General features: G+C 34.6%; 1 protein-coding gene across 7 annotated transcripts in view; it reads right to left on the bottom strand.

The window, feature by feature from the left end:
- The window catches only part of DMD (dystrophin), a 931,439-nt gene that overhangs the window by 735,772 nt on the left and 170,607 nt on the right, over positions 1-25,060 (bottom strand). The window contains exons 1-2 of one of the 7 annotated variants that reach the window (XM_081327960.1): positions 10,463-10,655; positions 8,782-8,909 (exon numbers count right to left, since the gene is read on the bottom strand). The exons of 5 other annotated variants lie outside the window; for them this stretch is intronic. Coding sequence is in view for 1 of the 2 variants with exons in the window: in XM_081327958.1 (XP_081184084.1) it covers positions 10,463-10,481 (19 nt within the window). In the remaining variant the exon portion in view is untranslated. Of the gene's footprint in view, positions 1-8,781; positions 8,910-10,462; positions 10,665-25,060 lie in introns of those variants that run through there. One more of the 7 variants, XM_081327958.1, reaches the window with a different exon arrangement.

The following is a 25,060-nucleotide window of genomic DNA, read 5'->3' as shown; positions in this document are numbered from 1 at the left end:
ATTTTATCCACTTGCATTGCTTCATCATCTGAGGACGTAGGAAAATTCTAATCACTTGTTTATCCAGCCACTCCAGTGCTGGTATGCTTAACTTCTGAGAATTTATCTACATTTGGCTAATAGCCTGCTTGAATATCTTTGGGACATATTTCCCAGAGATTAAATCTTAAATTACCATAAGAAAATTGTTTATAATTTTAAGATGCTTGTCATGATGCATTCAGTAAGTAGATATCTAACAAAATCTGCATTAAAAGTTGAGGTCTTGAAAGAAAATTTGATGCAGTGCAGATGGTAGAATTAAATTCTTAGTAGTTCTTAACAGCTGTTAGAATGTAACTCAAGAAAGATTATTAATCCTTTTCCAGACAATCTCTGGAGATAATGCTAGAAAAGAATTCAAATGTTGAGAACAAAAAACAAAAAGTTGAAAAAAATGACAGTCTGACAAAATTTAGCTAATGTGTTATATACTGTATGTTTATATTAAACATCTTTATATCTTCAATTTCCCACGCAAATAATAAGAAACTTCTAGTAGCCATAAAGCAAGAAGTATGTACAGGAATTGATTAAATTGGATCAAATAAATTTTTGCAGATCCAGCACTAAGTTTGATCTAGATTTAATTCTTTTCAATTTGAATTCTGTTGTGATGATGTTTTTCTACATATGGTAATATCTTACAGCTTTCTACTTTCTTGAAGGAACTATTGTGGGATAGGCTGGAAAAAGATTATCAGTCTTTTCTGAGTTACCTTCCAGGGCTGTTAAAAACTACAAGAAGTTGATTATTGTCAGGGGATTTTTTTCCCCTTTTATCCTGTAATTTTTTGACTAACTTTGTATATGGAGTGAGTAACTTGCATATTGCTGAAATAGAGTATTTTTATTTAGTTAGTTTGTAATTTAACTTTGAAATAGTCTCTATTGCCAACCAGTTAGGAAGAAAAAGTGGGTAAGTCTGGTTTAGGTATCTCCCTACACCTTTTATGGGTTTTTCTAATTTCATTTGTAATTATGATACATTCCCCCCTTCTATTGTCCTTTTCATTTGACCATTAATTTTTCTGTAGTCTAAGTATTTTTGGAATTTTTCTCTTTAAAATTTTATTTGATAAATAAAAAATATATTGAATAATTCAATATTAGGTGCTTGTTGGGACCTTGACTAGGTTCATGCTATGTCTTTCAAAAATAAAAATATATAACTTTTTCTTTAGACTAATATTATTATTATAGATTGCCAAAGCAATCTATCTAATTATCTATCTGAACATTTTTGTTTTTTTTAAAAAGGATTAAAGACTTTGAAGACAGAAATTAATTTTTTGGACAAAATTTATATTCTCCCTAAGGAAAAACAAGGAACTGGGTTGATCAGACTAATATTACTAAGAATTCAAAAATATAACCACTCAGGGGAGTGGATATACTCTATACTATGTAGGGGTGTAGGTATACATATGTTGTATATAGTATGTATGTTGTATACAGTATCTTTAGGTATGTACCATGTATGTGTTTACTTTGAGAGGGGTACCTAAATTTCATTTTTGATGTGTGTTGCACCCACAGTAAAAAATGACAATAAAGGTTACCATACCTTACCTTACCTTACCTTATCTTATCTACTAACCAGCAAATTTTAAAATTAAATAATTAAACATGATATTGTGGTCATTAATAATTATATGGTATGTTTTTTATTTTTATTTTATTTTAATTCCATTTATATCCCGCCCTTCTCCGAAGACTCAGGGCGGCTTACAAGCTTAGCAGTAGCCTTCATTCTATGTATATGCCTGCTTATTAGGGCTTTCACACACCCCTGCAAGTGGCATTATTACAAAGTCAGCTTAATTGCCCCCAACAATCTAGGTCCTCATTTTACCTACCTCGGAAGGATGGAAGGCTGAGTCAACCAATATCCAGATATCTTTCATTATTAATTTCAAAAATGTCAATAGTAAAAAAATATAACTGTAGTTGAGGAACTTAATTTAGTTTGGGATTTATTAATAAATAACATTTTGAACAAAATATTTTTAAGAATGAAGGATTCTCCATGTTCTATATGTATACAGACACATGCACTCACACATATATGCACACACCCACACATATTATATATATATATATATATATATATATATATATATATATATATATATATATATATATATATATATATATATATATATATATATATATATATATATATATATATATATATATATAACAGGGATGCGGTGGCTCAGTGGGTTAGGACGCTGAGCTTGTCAATCAGATGGTCGGCAGTTTGGCGGGTCAAATCCCGAGTGCTGCGTAACAGAGTGAGTGCCTGTTACTCGTCCCAGCTTCTGCCAACCTAGCAGTTCGAAAGCACGTAAAAATGCAAGTAGAAAAATAGGGACCACTCTGGTGGGAAGGTAACAGCGTTCCGTGCGCCTTTGTCGTCTAGTCATGCCGGCCACATGACCACGGAGACGTCCTCGGACAAGCGCTGGCTCTTCGGCTTTGAAACGGAGATGAGCACCGGCCCCTAGAGTTGGAAACGACTAGCACGCATGTGCGGGGGAACCTTTACCTTTACCTTTATATATATAACTCTCCATAGCATGTAATCTGATTTAATTTTTTTTAATAAATGCCTCAGTCTACAGTTAACTTGGATAAGAAGTATTCCATAAGTTCTATTACAGTTTACAAACTTACTGCAATAATACTGTCAACAGTGATTTGGAAGAAATCTCAAGTTGGTACAGTATTGTTTTTAATACATTGTTATTAAATAGGAAGGCTTATTAAAATGTATTAGGCAGATATACTGGAAAAGTCTTGTAACCTGTTGGATTCTTAGTTGAAACAGCATAATGCAATTCCCATAATAAAAGACTCCACAGGGACAATAAATAAGGTTTAAAGTGCAATTTAATTTTAATTTCTGTATGTTACATTTCTTTTTATAGCACAAATATGAAGACAGATGTTGATCAGATAGTTAGCTTTTAAATGGAATAAATCTGAGTCTTTATTCAAATGAATTACCATGCCTCTAAAGTTCAAGAATTTTTTTTACACAATTGGGTTTCCCAAAGATTTTTATTTTCCAAAAATATAGCTTAGCTCCTATATTGTGGAATTTTCTTCTAAACCAGAATAAACACACAATCACAGAGAACAACTTGCCTCCAGAAATTGTGGGTGCTCCAACATTGGAGGTTTTTAAGAAGAGACTGGACAGCCATTTGTCTGAAATGGTATAGGGTTTCCTGCCTGAGCTGGGGTGGGGGTTGGACTAGAAGACCTCCCAAGGTCCCCTCCAATTCTATTTCATTATTCTGTTATTCTGAATCACTGCAGCCTTCCTTTTATTTGAGTCCAGGAGTCAGACAATATTATACAGCATGGGACATGTAAAAGTAGCTTCTCTCTCTACATATGATCTTTTCACCCTAATTACATCATTTGACATGTGCACAAGCTAGATCACATATGAACCATGCACATACATTTTGCTTAGCTTACTTTTTAAAAATTATGTGTGAATTTGGGGAGGGTCTATGGTTACACATACTTCTGACCTGATAGGTTCTATTTGTACCTGTGGTTTGCTGGTAGTCTGGTAGTCTGTATATATTGAAGTAAACACTCTACCCAACAGAAATATTTTTACTATAAGGTGTTTTATTTACCAGAAGCAAAGACATTGCTTTAAGGCAGGCATGTCATACTTGCGACGTCACGGGACTTTTTCCCCATTGCCGGCAATGGGGTGAGCGCGGTTTTGGCGTGACGCATCTGGCCTGTGGGCTGGCAGTTTGACATGCTTGCTTTAAGGCAACTGCTTTCCCAAAAGTCACTGTTTTCCTATAGCCGTTATATTGTTACATAGGCACTACATTAATTCAAAAGTCATGGTCTTACAGAATATAATACTCTCTAAAAAGTTTTTAATCTTAAACATAAAATGTGTTATTTCAAAAAGGAGATTGTTCCTTAACATTCTGTGAGGTTCATGTAAGAAGGGTTTTGAAAACAGAAATGATCCTAAAATTATTAAAGTTTTTTAAATGTAAATTTAACATCTTAGACTATTCCTCAATGATTTATCACAATTGCCTTTACTAAACGGATTCCAACCTAATCTAATAATATCAGATTATTGATAGATGTTTTGTCAATATATTCAAACATTTATAAAATGGCTTTATTGGCACTGCAATGGTGCCAATTAAATTTTTAAACAGATTTCCAACTAATGTTATTTATTGGATTAAAAATATTTCTATTCCTTGTGTTGAAATAATTTCTGATGGGATTATTTATGTTTCAATTAAACAATTTTGTGAAGCTGTTTTGTAATAGTGCAGACTCTGGGTTGTCTTGCTAGACAATTATGTAATATTCAAAATGTACATGTGGCAGGAATTGGAAACACTCTGTGTAGATATTTTGTACCTCTTTAAAATAATCAAAATGATAAAACTATGAAGATATTACAACAATAGTAGGAAGGGGTATTATGTATGCTTGGCACCTTGAGATTTTCATGAAGTAATAAAAGCAAGATAAAAATCTAATAAAAAAAATAAATATGGATATTCCATATATAAAATAAAAAGTAGTTTCCATACAAATATTCAAATCTGTTTATTAGGTTCTGTTAATTGTATTAATATATCTAGTATGACTATTTCACATTAAGTAATGCAGATTAATGATAACATTAATAAATGGTTAAAATACCTGTGATTCTAGGAGTAATAATAAACATTATGACCATGAATATTTTTCATTATTTACATTTAATTCTAAGAGAGAGGTGTATATTAATTGCACTTAAAATTAAAATTGAACTGAATCCTTTTATTATGGTGTTTGACAGAAATACAACATAAAAATGCAAATTATAAAGAGGATGGAATAAAAATAATAATAGCCGTGTAGAAAAACATCATCTGAAATTAATAACTGCTCAACCTTGTCCATATATACAGCCAAGATACTGCAATGAAGTTTGGCCTGTACAAATATGCTATCCTTATCAACAGGGGAAAAATAGTGAAAACTGAAGAAAGATATCCTATGGAAATAACATGAAGAATCTGGATGGAGAAGATGTTGTCATCCTAAAAGACCTGGGTATCTTTTAGGCTGACAACGTAAAACTGATCTCTAGAAGGTGGTTAGAAGTGAATACATTCTGAGAGTAAAAAAGATCTTAATGTCCAAACTCAGAGGAAAAAAAGACCATCAAAGCAGTTGCACTTAGGCAATTCCAGTAATTAAATACACAGCAGGAATAGTGGAATGGACTCAAGCAGAACTAAAAGCCTTGATAAGAAAAATAGCAATAATAATAATAAATGACTATGAATCATGCCCTTCATCCACACAGTGACACAGACAGACTCTACTTACTTCAGATTATACATACCAAGGAGCATAGGTGGGTATCAGATGCTGCAAATACACCAGACAGTTGAAGAAAAAGGGCATTAGAAGAATAACCAAAGGAGAGTGAAGAAGTTGCACTGAAACTAGTACAGCATGAAGGCTTACTGAATACTGAAGAAACATTAAATTGGTTTACAAGAAAGACCAAATGAAGAATAAAAAAGAAACATGGCAAAGCAAAGGATTACATGGACAGTATGGGTTGTTGTTTTTTTAAGCAGGCAAAACAGACAACAAGAATACCTCACAATGGCTAAGAGAAGAAAAGTTGAAGAAAGAGACAATTAATTTTGGCTGCATCATACCAAGCCTTAAGAACAAATGCATACAAAACCAGAATTGAGAAGACAATAGCAGATAGCAAATGTCACCTCTACAAAGATACAGTGGACCATCTAGTTAGGGGCTGCAAGAAGGTCACACAGGCTGATTATAAACAACAGCATGGTAAAATAGCAAAAATGATTCATTGGAAGCTCTGCAAGAAATACCACTTGCTTGCAAGCAAGAACTGGTGGAACTCCCAAATTAGACAAAGTAATAGCAAATGAAGAAGCTAAAGTGTTCTGGAACTTTAGAATTCAAACAGAGAAGTACCTGCCACAGATTTAACAACTGTCAATAAGAAAGACAAAAATCTGAATAGTGGACATGATAGTATCTGTGGACAGCAGAATAAAAGAGAAAGAACAGGAGAAAATCCTGCACATAGAAATAGAACAATTGTGACAAAAGAAATGAAAGGTAGTATCAATAGGTGCCTTGGGGGCAAACCCAAAGAACTGGAGTACCATTTAAACAAAATCAGTCAAATGCAAAAGACAGCTATATTTGGAACAGCTTACATCCTGGGAGAATATCTTTAACACATCAAATAGCAACATCTGCCTATTCCAGGTCCCTGAGAAGGACTCAATAGGTGGATAAAAATGCCATATCCAATCTAAACATCTGGTTGACTTTATAATCAACCATAATAAATCATATTTAGTATTTATCTAATTTTATTGAATAGTCTTAGCATTCTCCAACATTAATACAGCATTTATTACTTCATTTTCATCATTCTTTTTTCCTTAAATGTTAACATTAATAGCATTAATTTCTTTCCCACTTTTAAACCTATAAAATTCGATTCCCATGAACATTTCCAAAATACTTTCAACAGCATTCTGTAATTAAATTTTCATCCCAATTTCTTCATTCCTTTAATTCTTAATTTCATTCATTCTGTTGCAGGTTTCTTTTTTTTCAGTGCATTTTCCAAATGTTTGTTTAAAAATAGTTCTGCTTTTTTTCTACCTCTATTATCATTCTCTTTTTGTTTCCATATATCGTATAGTATCTTTCATCTTCATTTTGTGTGATAACCACTACATAATTTTTTCACCTTAAAAAACCTTTTTGCTTCATTATTCTACCTTTTTTCATATTTCCATTATAATAATTCAATAAAATTCTGTGCCATTCTAGATCAGGGGTGTCAAACTGCCAGCCCATGGGCCGGATGCGTCATGGCAAAACCACACCCACCCCATTGCCACCAATGGGAAAAAAGTCATGATACGTCGTGACACATCACATGATGTTGCGAGTTTGACACCCCTGCTCTAGATAATTATTTTTGCTCTGTTCCAAGTGGCTTCCACATCCTGTTCCCTTACAATAAGTGTCCATTCATACTGTTGAGACCTATACTTTCTGTTCCTGCAAGTTGTTCCGGTTTTACGTCAATCATACTCTCTTCAATTTAGCAAATTATCTGTTCCATATTCATACCTCTCATCTTAATAATAATAAAGGAAGGGACCTTGAAGGTCATCTAGCCCAACCCCCTGCTCAGGCAGAAAACCCTATACCACTTCGGACAAATGGCTGTCCAGTCTCTTCTTAAAAACTTCAGGTGTTGGAGTATTCACTGCTTCTGGAGGGCGGTTGTTCCACTGGTTAATTGTTCCAACTGTCAGGAAGTTTCTCCTTAGTTCTAGGTTGCTTCTCTCCTTGATTAGTTTCCATCCATTGCTTCTTGTCCTGCTTTCAGGTGCTTTGGAGAATAGCTTGACTCCCTCTTCTTTGTGGCAGCCCCTGAGATATTGGAATGCTGCTATCATGTCACCCCTCACCCTTCTCTTCGTTAAACTAGACATACCCAATTCCAGCAGCCGTTCCTTATGTTTTAGTCTCCAGTCCCCTAATCATCTTTGTTGTTCTTCTCTGTACTCTTTCTAGAGTCTCAACATCTGATTTTCATCATAAACAATCAATTCAATGGTTTTATAATTATATTTATTAATTTTCAACATGTACATATGAGTAGGGTATTTTTGTCATATTTTTGAAAATATCACTAGTGACAATTTTCATTAATTTGAGGGTTTTCAAATTGCTTATTTCTTCAGTAGTCTCTTGTCTTATTCCCACCTATTCAAAATGTTGCATACTTTTTATCAAAAAATCATATCTGTTTTACCATTATCATTCACTGAAATATAATAGTATGAATTATCACCAAGTTGTATATTTGTTGTTGTTGTTAGTTGCAAAGTCGTGTCCGACCCATCGTGACCCTATGGACAATGTTCCTCCAGGCCTTCCTGTCCTCTACCATCTTCTGGAGTCCATTTAAGCTCACGCCTACTGCTTCAGTGACTCCATCCAGCCACCTCATTCTCTGTCGTCCCCTTCTTCTATTGCCCTCAACCTTTCCCAGCATGAGGCTCTTCTCCAGTGAGTCCTTCCTTCTTATTAGGTGGCCAAAGTATTTGAGTTTTAGCTTCAGGATCTCACCTTCTAAAGAGCAGTCAGGGTTGATCTCCTCTAGGACTGACCGGTTTGATCGCCTTGCAGTCCAAGGAACTCGCAGGAGTCTTCTCCAGCACCATAGTTCAAAGGCTTCAATTCTTTGGCGCTCAGCCTTTCTTATGGTCCAGCTTTCACTGCCATACATTGCAACTGGGAAGACCATAGCCTTGACTATACGCACTTTTGTTGACAGGGTGATGTCTCTGCTTTTTAGTGTGCTGTCTAGATTTGCCATGGCTTTCCTCCCCAGGAGCAAGCATCTTTTAATTTCTTGGCTACAGTCCCCATCTGCAGTGATCTTGGAGCCCAGGAAAATAAAATCTGTCACTACCTCCATTTCTTCCCCATCTATTTGCCAGGAATTGAGAGGGCCGGATGCCATGATCTTGGTTTTCTTAATGTTGTATATACAACATATAAAGAACATATAAAGAACAACATATAAAGAACAACCTATAGCCATTCAAAACAATCAACATATTTGCATATGGAAATAGGTAGGCCTTGCTTACTTACAGACTTGTTTAACAGCTGTTTGAAGCTATAACTGTATACAAAAGTAGCTTTGTGACCAATCCTCCCATTTACAACCATCACAGGATCCTACAGCCATGTGATTGCCCTTCAGGTGCTTTGCAACTGACCTGTGAGTTAATAGAGTTAATAGAGGAGGTAGAAGTAAAATAGTAAGTCATAATCATCTCACTTAGCAACCACAGAGACTTGGTTAGCAACCACAGGGGAAATTAGGTCATAAGCCTTTCCCAGTCACATAATGCTTCACCTAGTGACTGCAGTGTTTAGCAATGGAGTTGCCAGGCCCGATTGTGATCACTAAGTGATACTACATGAATAGAGTAGCCAGTATAATCCTTGTATTGTATAAAGAAGTATATAATAACTATATTGTTGGTAATGGGTGAGGCATGAGGAGCCTGTCTATGTTACACATTTTCAATTAAACTTTTACTATCAGAGACCTGGATAATTAAAGCTTAATCACTATTGTGTTTGACCTGAAAAATACTTTCTTAACTAGTAGAAGACAGAGATGAAATCCAGCTTTTACAGCAATCAGTATTATGTTCTGCATATGAACTTAGAAATCATTGTCAGTCCTACGTTTCCAAAGAATTATAAAGAATGTCATGAGAAACAAAGAACTTTAGAAGAAAAACAAGTCACACATTTACTATTGAAATATGGATATTTATCACAAAAGGTAATATATATATTCTTCAATTATTTCAGAAAAAAACCTGCTTTTTTCAGAAAATTGTAACATACATGCAAAATCCAGCATTAAAAAAGTGGAGTTTTTTAAAATAAAAAAATAGGGTAAATGTTTCCATTTTTCCTCAAGAGAAGGGTTATACTGTTGCATTAAATTACTAAAAGCTGTGCTACTTGTGTAGAATACATACTATGAAATTATGTCATTTGAAAATATTTGAATAATTGTCCTATGTGTATTACACATAGTATATAACAATTATGTTAGTCATGCCTGCAGTTGTAAAAGGAGTGGATTATATGAACAATTCATAGGCTAATTCATAGAAAGTTTCCTTATTTTAAAATATCTATGTCCTACCAAAGCACATGAAGATATTTAACTCAGTGATCCAGTTTTATAATCACTATCAACAAACCTGTTACAATCAAGACTTTACATATATATTTGAAAACAAGTATAGAACTTAAAGCTAAGTAGATATGAATGGTAATATACTGAGTATATTATGAAATGAGCATTTATCCTAAGGGAGTCTCACTGCTAGTAACCCTTTCCATAGTACTCAGAAATACTTAACCAGATTTACCTATACTACAAACTATTATTTCAGAGGATCCCACAAAAGCTAAATTCATAAAAATTACACAGGTTAAATTCATGAGAACTCAGTGAATATTCTAAATTACTGTAATCATACTTTCCTTAAATAACAATATTAAAATTATGCACTGAACCTATGAAAGAGTACTTTCATTGCCAATATATTCAAGCAGCAATTGCTTGCAATATCCTTTAAAAGTTGTTAAAGTGCTACCTTTTAAGGTCAAAACATAGCAGACATAGAAACATATCTGAAGACGATTCAAACGATCAAATTAGGCAATGATTCTGTTAAAATGTTAGTATTCTTTCAATGCATTATCTTTATTTTCAGTATTTTGTGCTTTTTTTTTAACTTACCAAAGATATCAGCATACATTTCTTCCTAGTTCCATAAAAAAAGCTTTTAACTTTCCAGCTGATGCTTTCTATCACGGTAAAGATAATATCTGCACATTTATGCTCAGTACAATTTTCAACGCAGAGAAAATAGCATGATCCTGTAGCTGCCTAAAGTAGTATCCAGTGATACTACTTTGTCTTTAGAATTTTTGTGCCAGTCCAACGTTCCAGGAAAATGGTTGCTTCATGCACAGTGTCAATCTACCTGATCATGTTCTTTGCTAATCAGTAATCTTTGTTTTCTCTGTAACTGCCATGTGAGTTTTGCAAGGAGAACACAGCATGGAGCTAGCTGTGTTATGCAAGGACATGATTACAGCAGGGGGAGGGGGAGAGACATCAGCATTTGAATACACTTGTATACTCAGACTGTAACATAAACATTGTAATTTACCATCTGAGCATATGTGTTTTTGACTAAGGCTAATCCTGTGTTACCAGCTTGTTCCAATTCCATTAAATACTTGAGAAATCCTGCTGAGTGTCTCAAAGAATTATTCAAATACTGCAAAGAGAACTCTAAAAAATACACTTCACCAAGCACTTTCTTCCCACTTTCATTTATGATAAGCATATTGCTGGTTTAATGTTGATATGTATCATATATATATATATATATATAATTTTAGCTTCCATTACAAAAGAAGTTGAATATAAAGGATTTTGTATGATCAGTGCAGAAACTGTTTCTCACAAAACTTCGTTTTATCTATAGCTGGAAGAATAAGGGAGGGATAAGGATCAGAAGGATTACTTATATTTATCTAGGGATAAGACAGTTTGTCATGATTTATGTCTCAAATTAGGCATTTCAAAAATATCTTCAAGTGAAATCTCTATCACTGAAGAACAATAACCTCACAATTTATATGATTTCTAATTGGAAGTCACTTTTCAACACTCTGGAATTTGTACAAATTATGACAGTATTATTCAGTAGTTTTTTGTTGTCTGAGTAGTCTGTGAAGAACCATAAACTACAATTCAACAATTAAAGTCCATTACATTCCACACGATTTATTTCCAGGTAAGTAATTTTAAGATTACAGTTTTAGTGAGAGTTACATAATTGTATAAATCAAAAGTTGAAAAAGGTGGAATTTGTATTTACATAATATCAAACAAAAGTGCCTTTCCAGAAAATATACCAGACTAATAGAAGTAAGACAAGAATAAATATACAGCGTAATAGTATTTGGCATTATCTCGGGAGATAGGACAACAAGATGTAACTAAGAGAACAGTCAGATGAAAGACAACTTAGCTCACGGCAGGAATTTGGGTAGGACAACAGAGTCAGAAGAGACTCTCCTTAGTTTTTGAATTCAAAAGGGGTGGAGGGGGAGGTAAGTAAGTCAGATGTATAAGACTGATGTCAAACTTATGAGGTAGACAAGACTGGAAACATGAGCTAATTCTACTTGGTTGTAAGATTACATGAACAGTTTCTTGCAGGTCTGAAGGTACTTCTTCCCCCACTATACAGTCCAAACACTAGGGAGAGTTTCTTCTGAATCTCTTGTCCTGTTCACATTCCTGCTGTGGGCTACACTGCTTTTTATCTGACTGTTCCTTTGTTTACATTTCAGTGCCCTGTTTCCCAAGTTCATGCCCAAATATCATTACATTTGCAGACTAAGCTGACTTTTGTCTGACTGCTCCCTTGGTTATCATTCCCACAGACCATTATATATATTGCACAATCTCATATTTTTATTTTTCTCTCTCTGAAAATTATAACAATAACCAGTTGTTTCAACTTAGATCTTCATTGCCATACCAATTTTGTTCATCCGCAATGATTTAAATGTTTTTTTTTAAAAAATAAAATAAAGAGATTTCATTATTTCATCTGGATTGAAATAAAACCGCTTCTGTTTGCCAAGCATTTGTGTTCTGGTAGGAATTACAGTAATTCATCTGGGATCTCAAAATCATAAACAGTACTCAGTCTGTAAGACTGCAGAAACACTGAGTTGAAGTGCCTTTGTGAACAATAACAACACTTATTTGTAAATAAAATCGGTTATTACTGAATTATAACACTATTTTTGCCTGGTTTTTTACTGCTTTTTATTTAAAAAAATGATTAAAGGCTTTAAAAAAAGTGGATAATAAGAATAACATTTGACTCATAGTTCATTTCTCCCTGTTTTTTAGTCATAAGAGATACGAAGTAACATACTATGCTGAGGAATAATCCTCTATGATGATTATTGTCCTGCACAGACTGTTCTTTCTTAAGAGTCTACTTGAAAATATTATATATAATGAATTGTTGCCATATGGTGAATTCCTGTCCAGGATTTCAGCCAGCTAGCCAGCCAAAGAGCTCATTTGTCCTGCTGATTTTTTTCCCCTCCCCATATCAGCATTTCATGTCTATTAAGCATATTCCTCTTTTTTCCTAATTTCATTCAATTGTTTTTTTTTATTCTTGGACGCTGCCTGGAGAAGTCTCTGCAATTTTACTTGGCAACGTTTTCAGAAGTGGTTTCTCCATTGCCTCCTTCCTAGAACTGAGAGAAAGTCACGACTCAAAGCAGTGGTGGGATTCAAATATGTGAACAACCGGTTCTCTGTGTGGATGACACTTCCGGAAGTCCATTCTGGGACTGGGCAACAAAAAATTAGCTACCGGTTCTGCCGAACTGGTGCGAACTGGCTGAATCCCACCACTGACTCAAAGTCATTCAGCGATCTTTATATCCAAAGTAGGACTAGAACTCATGGCTGCCAATTTCTAACCCAATGCCATAACTATGACACCAAACTGTGTCAGGCATGAAAGATCATGAAATATCCCCGACAAACTAGCTCTCACTCCTTTCCTACTAGACTGCTTTTGCACATCTACACATACATATAGGTTCTTGTAGTTGATGTTCTCAAAAGTTAACAGTGGTACAGTTATAATAGATAAAGATAGTAAAAAAAACAGTTGGCCTTTTGAACATGTTTGGATTAATAACTGATGCACACATAACAGTGTGACAAACTTCAGTGGCATCTTGTTGTCTGATCACTTCACTCAATAAATCTCTGATTTAAGTGTTTTTATCGTTATCTAAAATATGACTGATTTTAACAAGAGAGAGAAAAAAGAATTATGTTGTAGTTGTAACAATTTGAATATTGGTACATTGTATAATTAGTAAATGCAATCAGATCTTAATCTGATGTTTCTCTTGATAACTGATGTTGGGGTGTGAGGGGAGTTTTTTTGTGTCTGTGTGCATGCCTCTGAATCAGGGCTAAGCTTGTAAGCCGCCCTGAGTCTTCGGAGAAGGGCGGGATATAAATGTAATAAAAATAAATAAATAAATAAATAAATCTTGACTCCTGGCAATTAATTAGTTATTTTGGCAACATTTTTTTCAGATGTGATTGGCTACTTACCTCCTAGAGCTGAGAGAGAGTGAGTGGGCCAAGGTCATCCAGCTGACTTTGTGCAGGAGAAGGAACTAGAATTCACAATTTTCTGGTTTCTACCTTGGTGCCTTAACCTTTGCACCAATCTGGTTCTCAAAAAAAGCAATATATTATCCTATTTCTCATGTCCTACTGCCAGCTGTGATAAAACCAATTTTACCAGTTAAATACAATCCCTGCAAAATTTACTCAGCTTCTGGATAACAAACAACAATCTCTTTTCAAAAGTGTGTTAAACAGCTCTATGAAAGTGATAGGATTACTGGCTGACTGCAGCATTGCTTAAGCAAACATGATAACAGAAATTGTGAGGTAAAGATTGCCCCACATCCCATTGAGATTTACAAGAAACAGTATGCTGGCAATTAAAAAACAATATTATTCTAAGGTACATCTGAAAATTTCTAGTATTTAATTTGTAGATAAGACTAAACTGAAAAATGAGCTGATGGATTTGAAATTCCAGTGAAACATAGTGCACAAACTATGACTTTCCCAAATCAATTATGAGGTGCAAATATTTTCCTTCCTGGTATGCAATTTAAATGCTATCTTCAGTGGGATTGGTACAAGGAATACTGTCAAATAAGATAAATTGTCAAAATATTTGAAATGTGTACTGTAGAAGTAATCCTTAGTGATAAGAAGATATAATGTATACTTAGGATGAAAAATAAATACAACACTGGATCTGAATCTAAATGAGATTATGCTTGTTTGTTTGCTGTAACTTAGTATCACATTTTAAAGACCATATTCATTGTTTTCACTTTCAGGTTCATCTTTTCATCAAATAAATTGCAAGTATCATCTGTGCTGCAGAATTTTAAGAAATTGCAATCTTTATGTTTGAGCTTTTTATTGATCAAAAAAGGTAACTAAAATGATATATGATGGTAAAATGATAAAGGTAAAGGTAAAGGTTCCCCGCACATGCGTGCTAGTTGTTTCCGACTCTAGGGGCCGGTGCTCATCTCCGTTTCAAAGCCGAAGACGTCTCCATGTTCATGTGGCTGGCATGACTAGACGCCAAAGGCACACGGAATGCTGTTACCTTCCCACCATAGAGGTCCCTATTTTTCTACTTGCATTTTTACTTGCTTTCGAACTGCTAGGTTGGCAGAAGCTGGGATGAGTAACAGGCGCTCACTCTGTTACACGGCACTCGGGATTCGACCCGCCAAACTGCCGACCTTCTGATCGATAAGCTCAGCGTCCCAACCCACTGAGCCACCGCATGATATGTGATAGTAAAGATGTGCCATTTTTTTTCTGAGTCGATGGTTCATCTGAAACAGATTCTCAAACTGGTACCCTACAAATATATTGGGATATGCCTCCTAAAATTCTCAGTAAGCACACCTAAGTCACAGAACACAGTGGACTCTGCATGCAGTCTGGTCAGTTTGCTAGCTGCCCCAAATAAGTTTTAAATCCAATTTAGGCCTCCAGGTTCTTCCATGCAAGAACGCAAGCTGAAGCAGAAAGTATGTTAGGGAGTCAGTTATAAAGCAAACTATCCGAGAATAAACCTTGCAAGATGGTTGTTGTTGTTGTTGTTGTTTTTGCTCATGCAGAAGCACTAAAGGAAAGACTTTTGTTATGTGCGAAGCACTGAAAGTTTTTTTCTGCTTGCCTGCCAGGATGCGGACATACACCAGACATGATTTTCATTGTGTGTAGAAGGACTTGTAAACATAAAAAGGAACACATAAAATTCTGTCTGCATAGACTTTGCTTACAGTTTGAAATTCTAGTCCTGCTGGATTCCAGCAAGATTATTTATTTTATTCTACAATAAACATATCTCTTTCATATGTATGCATCTAAAACTTGGATAATAGGGTATGTGGTGAATGGCAGCCTGTTTTTCGTTTGATATATCTATAAAGAATGAATATTTGAAAGGATCAATTACTTCTCAAACACTAGTCCGTACATTCAGTTATTGTCAGTCAAATTAATTGCTTCTTAATACAAAATATTTTTTCTACTCTTTAAACTTTGTGTAGTTATTTTACCACTAGGACAAACAGTAATACTTATAATATATTAATAATTATATAACAATTAATTGTGCTTTATGACTTACAACCAAATATAAATATATGCAATAAAATTCATTGCATCAAACAGAAAAAGAAATAGGAAGTTATTTTAATATTGCAGGACACCTCATTCAAAAAAAGTGCCTTTAAAGGGAACTTAAGTAACACCAGCTGCCTGCAATTAGTGCAGGTTCGCATCCCACCAGGCTCAAGGTTGACTCAGCCTTCCATCCTTCTGAGGTAGGTAAAATGAGGACCCAGATTGTTGGGGGCAATTAAGCTGACTTTGTAATAATGCCGCTTGGTGTGTGTGTGAAAGCCCTAATAAGCAGGCATATACATAGAATGAAGGCTACTGCTAAGCTTGTAAGCCGCCCTGAGTCTTCGGAGAAGGGCGGGATATAAATGTAATAAAAATAAATAAAAAATAAATAAACTTCCATCTATATCTCTCAGGACAATTACAATATAAATTATAATTACTATCAACCAATTCATCCATTTTACACCACTTGTAACTCTCTCAAGAATAGATGTATTTATTTTTATTTATTTTGATATTTCCGAGTTATTTGCTGACATATTATCACAGTTATGTTCTGACCAACTCCTTTTTATTTTCAGATTCCAAAATTTCCTTACATCATTCACTGACATGCTGTGCAAAATCTGATGTAGCTTTGATCCATCCCTGTCATAATGAAAAAGAAATTGCACAATCATTATTGTCACTGCAATCTGTGATCTTCTCAAAAACAAAAGAAATTTTTAGACCAGCCTGACCTGATCAATAGGAACTTGGACTAAAGCTTCCCATTTAAACCCTTCAGTGCAAAGCTGAATTCTGCAAACTCATTCTTCCAGAGAATACTGTTCTATATAAAGCAGAAACAAGACCTTTCCAAAGTTGCTGTTATTCCTCAGTTCATAAGTTTTTACTTATTAATTCTTACCCAACCTTTATAGAAATATACTAATGAATTTTAAAATTATTCAAATTCTTGAAAGGTCAGTGACAAAATCTGGATAACCTAATCAGTTTATCATATAGTTGTATACCCAGGCCTATATATTAGTACTCCCCAATGATAGCATATCCAGACAGTGCTGCCTATGTCTTTTAAAGATTATTTGCTGTCAGTATACAATGTAGGATATTTTCCACTTGTTAATTCACAATCTCTTGTCATGTTTGGCTTTATGATTCTTTATGGTGAGCTGAAAATCTCAGCTGAAAATGCCCTTTGTGTCTTGTTGGATAAAGGGACAAATTTAGGATGGCTATTTCTAAGGTGAGAGACAATCATGAATAAGTGTACTGGCCACTGAATTTATTGTAAAGATTAATAATGTTTCATAATTAGCCTTTTAAAGCATATTTACTACATACCAAATGTGTTTTTGTTTTTTTAAAAAATTACAGGTTCAGAGAAAAATCTATCACATTTGACCTGAGAAATGACAGAGGCTATATTTACTTGCCTAACTAAAGATCTTTACTCAGAGAACAAATCCTAGCCAGACATGTTTGTCTAGACATGGTTTGCTAGTAGTGTAGTATCAGCAATCACTTCTGGCAGGATCTAAACAGAATAGGTATTTCCAGTTATCTCTGAAAACTATTGGCAGTTATTCCATTTATTTATTTACTTATTCTGCAAATGTCCATGGCTACATATATTAATATACTGTAATAATAAAATTGAAGGTAAAAGTGATCAATTTCTCAATCAACAAAGAGCATACTATGCAAACTGGTCTCCACTAATGGCTTGAGGAAAGTACCCAGTTTTTCTAAAAAGTCAAGAGAGTCAGCTGAACCTCGGGAATACTGTGACAGAGAAGGCATGCTTCCTGCTTACCTACTAAAAGACTGTTTCACTAAAGGAGCCCTCCAGTGCCACCACCTTCTGGAGAAGCCACAATTTCTGAATATTTTTTTATGAGCAGACTCATGTAGAGCATATGGCAATAGTCCAATTGGAAGTGACTCATGCAAAACTGACCAAAAGCAGAGTCTCCTGATTCAGATGCAAGTGCAATTGACACAAAGATCGATTTATACAAAGGTCTTTTTTGGAAATTGTTATCTCCTGTTCCTTGCATAAAAAATAGGAAAGATCTCAGAGTGCATGCCAATTTGGTTTGGGGAGTTGTACCATATCCAAAATTAATGATGGAAACTTTTCAGATCCTGGGTGTGTGATACTAAAATACATACTCAGTCTTGCTAGAATTATGTTAGAGCCTATGCCTTCCCATCATGCTTTCACAAACACTTCATGATACTTGCTGATGGGTGATCTTAATCTGTGGCTTCAGGTAGATGATTAATAAGAGCTAGCAGCCTATGACTAGATATCTCCCCTCCCCTTAGGTCTCCCCCTGCCAACTACTAAACAGTGCCCCGACTTCCAACTCTATAAATTTTTTCAGAAGGATCCATGATATCAAATGCAACTCAGACTTCAGGGAAGATTAGAACTAAAATGCCATCCCTGGCCTGAGTCTACCAGAGGTCATCCATAAGTGCCATCAGTGTCACATTTTTACTATATTCCTAGCTGAATCCACACTGAAAAGGATCATTTCCGCTAGGCCTTATCACAAGATGATAAATCATAAGATACCAATAGGAAAGATGAGAAGGATAATAGCAATACAGCCCTACTACATGGGTAAATATCCTTAGGCATTAGGTGTTTAGCAGAGTGATGGCGAGGGGAAAAAATGTCTTTGTGTCTAGTTGTTTTGGCATGCAATGCCCTATAATGGCATCCTGAGGGGAGGAGTTGAAACAGTTTATGTCCAGGATAATGATAATAATAATAATAATAATAATAATAATAATAATAATAATAATAATAATAATAATAGTAGTAGTAGTAGTAGTAGTAGTAGTAATGATGATGTTGGAAGAGATCTTGGAGGTCATCTAGTCCAACCCCTGCTCAGGTAGGAAAACCTATACCATTTCAGGCAAATGGCTGTGAAGAGTCTGTAGATATTTTCTCAGTCCTATTTCTGGCTCCTGTAGTATGCAGATCACCAAAGGAAGGCAGGCTGGTTGCAATTGTTTTTTCTGCATTCCTAACAATCTGTTGATAGTTCCCATGTTATTTCATGGGAAGCCTTAACTAATGAAGGAAAAAATAGATCTAAAACATAAGAGCCGAGATATTTCTGCCATACTGAACATTTTCTGTGCATTACCTGGCTTGTTAAAAGAAGACAAAGTCTTCTAAATCCCAAGAAACTCGATAATAAATGATATATATCCAATCTATAAGTTTAGGATGACAGTTTAGAAGCTTGTTTAGCAGATTTTTTTATTGTTTTCTGGTGTGTGAGAAGTCCCTAGCAAGCAAGCTATTTAAAGGAATAGATAGCTGAGCCTGGTTCTTTTGAAGCACTCTAACTATACCCTTGATTTTTTATTAACAGACCCTACGTTATTTGTTGTTGTTGTTGTAACACCACAACTACCATCACCAGATGTTGTCAGAGTCTATGTAAGTTTATTAAGGTTGGAGTAAGTATCATTGACAGAGCTCTCTTAATCCCTTTGGAATAGTCTCTACACTGATTATTGAGGGGCTTTTCCTTTATTGTATTTATTTTTATTTAATTTAATTTGTATACCGCCCTTCTCCCGAAGGACTCAGGGCGGTGAACAGGGCAATAAATACTAAAATACCAAAATACAAAAATTAAGAAGAGATTAAACCATAATGCCCAGTACAACAAATAAATTACATAAAAACAGTAATAAAACCCAAACCCATCAGACCAGGCCGGCTTGTTCAAACAAATAGGTCTTTAGATCACGTCGGAAGGAGCGAAGGTCAGGAGCCATCCGGAGCTCAACCGGTAAACAGTTCCATAGATCAGGCGCACCCACAGAGAACGCCCTCCCCCTGGGGGCCACCAGTCGGCACTCTCTGACCGGTGGCACCCTGAGGAGGCCCTCTCTGTGGGAGCGCACTGGGCGGAGGGAAGTTGATGCCGGCCGCAGGTGCTCCCTAAGGTACTCCAGACCCATGCCATGTAGGGCTTTAAAGGTCATTACCAGCACCTTGAATCTCACCCGGAAGGCAACTGGAAGCCAATGCAGCCCATGTCTTGTAATCAATGGGAGGTAGGGTTATAAGGAACTTTGCTGGGTAACACAGAGGAAAATGAACCTTGTCCTTCCTCAGCCTTCTGCAGGAGGAAGCAGAGTCTTCCTTTCTTGAGGTAGCAGACTTATTTTATTTTATTTGTTAAAATCTTAGGTTAGGGAGTACTTACAACACTATGAGAATCATGATGTGTTTGAAAGGCTACATTTTTTTTGTTTTCCAACCTTGTCCTGTTGCTCCCCTCAGCTTTCTTTTACACTGTGGAATACAGTCTGGGCTATTTCTTAGTTGCTTCTTACCTTTGGTGGTCATTTCCAAAATAATCTTGCAGATAGCTTAATTCTACAGTCAGGTTCTCTTGCTCCTTAATATTTGTTGTAGTAATAATATTATCTTCTAAAGTCAGGGCTACGATGACTCCTTTTGCTTTTTTTTATTAGTGAAATAGCCTTTCATCACTTTTTTGACATAAAATTGGCCAGAAGTATAAAAAATTAAGTATTTTCCAAAGATGGTGGAAGGAGGTTCAACTGCCATCTTCCCTCCTACCCTAAAGTTAAATCTAATAGTCAATGGTCCCTGATAAATTATTTTTATCAGAGGGGTGAGATCCCAGTTCTGAAACAGCATCTATCTACTATTAGCAAAGTGTAAATGCTTGTAAGTGTTCCATGAAGTTTATGAGTTGATTTATAAGCTATTACAAACTATGGATGCCTTGGAACCATTTTAAAGTACTCCAACACTCTTGTTTCTGTAGACCCTTCTAATAAATGGTGCCATATAGCCAATGGATGGAGATTTTGTGGAGAAGGTGGTGGGTTAAAAGACTACAATTAAAGTTGGAAAAGATACAAACAGCTTCCACTTCCCACAGTCATTTGTACAACAACATAAAATCAGAAATATTTTCAAGAGAAAGAATAAGAAATGAACCAAGTAAATTGACTTATTAAATATTTTGCTTCTTGATTACTAGGTTGTCTAAATTGTATGTCTATATGAATAGTGAGTAACTGAGATTCGTAGAGACATTGTTCACAGTATCAAATTTCAAGTGAAGTAACCTACTGCTTGCTCTATAAATTATTTGATAAGAAGAGTTTAGCAAAATTCACTGCATGAAAAGTAAGTTACAATGTCTTTCTCTGTTCTGAATGAGTAGGAAAGATTGCATTGCCCTTTCCATAACAGTATTTGTCAAATGTCATTTCTAAAATGTCAGATCCCAATCCCAAGCTCCGTACTGTCAATGATATTAATTCAGTTGATTTAGCAGAGTCTCAATATCACTGTGCACTTATCTTCCCCACCCTCCAAAGGAAATTAAATATTTTTTTTTTTGCAGCAGAGGGATATAGAAAGAACTTTGTTACAGACATAAAACTATATAAATGTAAACTACATGTATTTAAAACTTACCAAAAATTAGAGACTCTAGACAGCCTGTATCTTGAATCTCTTTTTTCCCCTTTATATACATACATACATGCATACATACATACATACATAAGTGTGTGTGTGTTGAGATAAAAACTTTTGATGGTTTCATATCATCATTCTTTCTTTTATCTTTCAGTTCTGAAAGACCTGAAAGACCTATGCATATGTGTGTTCATGTATGTAATATGTATGTGTATTTATAAATTCCCAGAGTTATAAAGTATTTCTGGATTTCATCCAGCTATCCCATATTCTACCACTTTATGAAGAGTGTACCTTCACTCATAATTAGTACCATAGTATTCTTGAAACAAAATGAGAAGCATATTTGAAATATTATTACAATTTGCCAAAACAAAGATATTTATTCCATTGCAACCCAAATAACACATTTATTAATTTCCCCCCTTCTCCCTCAATTTATCTTTGTTGTAAAAGGGGGATATAATTTTAATAAATGAAAAATAAAATATAAAAGTCAGTTTAGGTTGCTGAAATCTAGAGCCCTGTATACATAATATGATTTCAAAAAAACCTCATCTCCTATTCAATAATACTATATTTTATATGGAACATAATGAAAAATAAGTCAAGTACTTCAAAGTACTTAACAGTAATCTTACATTCATTTTCCTGAACATTTTGTAACTGTACATACTTGGAAATAAATAGGCTATTATAGAAACAATACCTTTCAAATATTCAAAGAAATAGTTTGATAATTTAGTTATTGTTTTTCTTTCATTTTTCTGAACTATCTTTTATAAGTGTTGTAAATGCTGAATCTTGCAATAATTATTATGAATTTGTTCATTAATGGGAGAAAATGGCAAGAAGGTGATGAGCAACAGGGAGAAAGCAGAACTGCTTGATTCGTTTTTTGCATTTTACACAAAAGGAAAAATCAGACCAAACTGCAAGTCGAAAAAATAAGAAAGAAAATGGGATAACCCAAAGAAATACAACAAGGATACAGCTTGGTTAAAAGAGGTAGATGCAAATAAAACAGAAGTTGAAACGAAAAAACTAATAATAACAACATAAATGGTAGAGAAAAGAGCAAGGAAAATCAGCACAAGGTGGAGATGAAACTGCCTGGTTTTTGGTTAAAATATCTAACTATTCTATACCCACTCATTGCCAAGCAGTTCAACAACATACTAAAAGGATGAGAAATTGAAAAGTGATTAACAACTGGGAAAACCTACCTGATAATGAAGGATCCAGCAAAAGGGGCAGTACCAGGCAACTACAGGCCAATTACCTGCTTATCAACAACTTTCAAAATGCTAACTGGTGTGTTAGCTGATGCAGTCCAAGAGCATCTAGTTGAAAACAATCTTTTTGTGTAACCTAAGCAGAAAGTAAACTGCCCCAATAGCAGAGGAACAAAAAATGAACTCCTAATAGACAAAATGATCCTGGAAAACTGCAAAAGAAGAAAGACCAAACTGAACGTGGCATGGATTGACTACAAAAAGGCATTTGACTGTCTGCCACATGACTGGATAATCAAGTGCCTAGAAATAACAGGAGTCAGTAGAAACATCAGAAAGTTTGTGCAAGGATTGATGGCACAATGGAAGACATAGTTGCAGCTCAATGGTGAAAGACTGGGAGAGGTTAATATCAAGAGAAGAATATTTCAAGGAGATTCACTATCACCACTACTATTTGTTATTGCACTGTTTCCTCTGTCAACAATACTGAATAACTCAGGCCATGGCTATCAAACATCAAAAACATATGCCAGACTATCCCACCTCCTTTACATGGATGATCTGAAGCTGTATGGAAAAACAGTATCTGAAATAGAATCACTGCTCAACACTATCTATATATATAGCCAAGATAGTGCAATGGAGTTTGGCTTGGACAAATGTGCCACACTTACTATCAGACAAGGAAAAATAGTGAAATCTGAAGGAATCAAGATGCCCCATGAAAATAACATTAAGAGTCTGGATGAGGAAGATTACTACAAATACTTGGGTATCCTTCAAGCTGACAACATCAAACACACTGAAGTCAAGAAAAAGTTTAGAGGTGAATACATCAAGAGAGTGAAGATCTTAGAGTCCAAATTCAATGGAGGAAATACTATTACTTTGGTCTATGTTATGTCCCTTTTTCCTGAATATTTCAGAATCTGTCCTGTTCACTCAAATTGGGAAGGAAACCAAACATAATTCATCTAGAAATCTTTCTGCCTTAGACTAAAATTCTCCAGCCATTAAAATATATTTATTTATACTGTGAATTAACTTCAATATCTCAGCTGTCTTGAGTTTATTTATTTGTTTGTTTGTTTACATAATTTATATTCCAGTCTTATTGTAATACAAAGGTCCCCAACCTATGGGCCACGGCCCAATACATTTGAGACCAACACTTGATTTACAAATCAAAAAATCAAAGTCGGGGTTCTAAGAAACAGTAACTCTCAATTTTTTTTTAGAATGAACTAAGTAGTTAATTATGTTCTGAAAAAAAGAAATAGAAATACTTAATGGACTTAACAATAATAATATATCACAATTATATGGATTGAAATATTTTACATTAATAGATTCTAGAATTTCTAAGGGAATTTACATGATGACCAGTTATTCTTTGGTGATTATTGAAATTTAGATGAACTGAGTTTCAGAGTGCTAACATGCTTTTTCCAGGAATGTTTCATGTATAATAATAATAGTTGACATTTTGTTTACTTTTGATGCAATCCTATATGGACTAACATGACCTTCATTCATGACCTTGTAAATGAGTGCAGTTAAAAAATATACATACATACATAAGCACACTACAAAGAATAAAAAAATGTGAATTTGGAATAAGTACATGTAAAAATATGCAATTTGAAAGAAAATAGTTTATAAGTTTGTATTTTATGAGAAAATGCATTAAAATATTCTTTAAATGAATGAAATAAAGAATTATTAAATGGTTATACTGAAAATGTCTTGGCTAACTATCTTTCCAGGAACACAACATTTTTGTATTCCCTCTTGCTGACTTTCATTATGAATATTATTCTAATTGAAAGAATCAGTTGTTGCTCATTCAACACAGTCATCTTGTCCATAAGAAGGACATCCCCTTAAAGTTTTTCATTTTCTTTACCTATATCTGCATTTTCCCCCCTTTTAAAAACATTCTTGAACATACACATCTCCCTATATCATTTATTCTTATATGCTAAAAATCATTGCATTCACTTCTGTTTCTTTGTTTTTATTTCCATCAAACTGTTCTGATTTTTTCTTTGCTTTATCTCATCTTAATTATTATTAGTTTACTTCTGTAAACTACTAGGACAATCTGTAATATATATTTTTTTTCCTTTGAGCCAAGTAGTTTCAACACTCCCATAGCTGGGAAACTCAAGAAGGGAGAACTGTCATAAAGGCATCTTTAATACTTTTTGTTTGCTTATTTGTTTGTTGACTTAATACTAGTTAGAGGTACAGGGCAAACATAACATTGAAAGTTGCAATTGTAAGTTCCCA

Source organism: Vipera berus, assembly GCF_964194415.1.
Source record: "Vipera berus genome assembly, chromosome: 4".
Taxonomy (NCBI): domain Eukaryota; kingdom Metazoa; phylum Chordata; class Lepidosauria; order Squamata; family Viperidae; genus Vipera; species Vipera berus.
The sequence above is the reverse complement of the archived record's forward strand: the minus strand, read 5'-3'. Positions and strand labels throughout refer to the sequence as shown.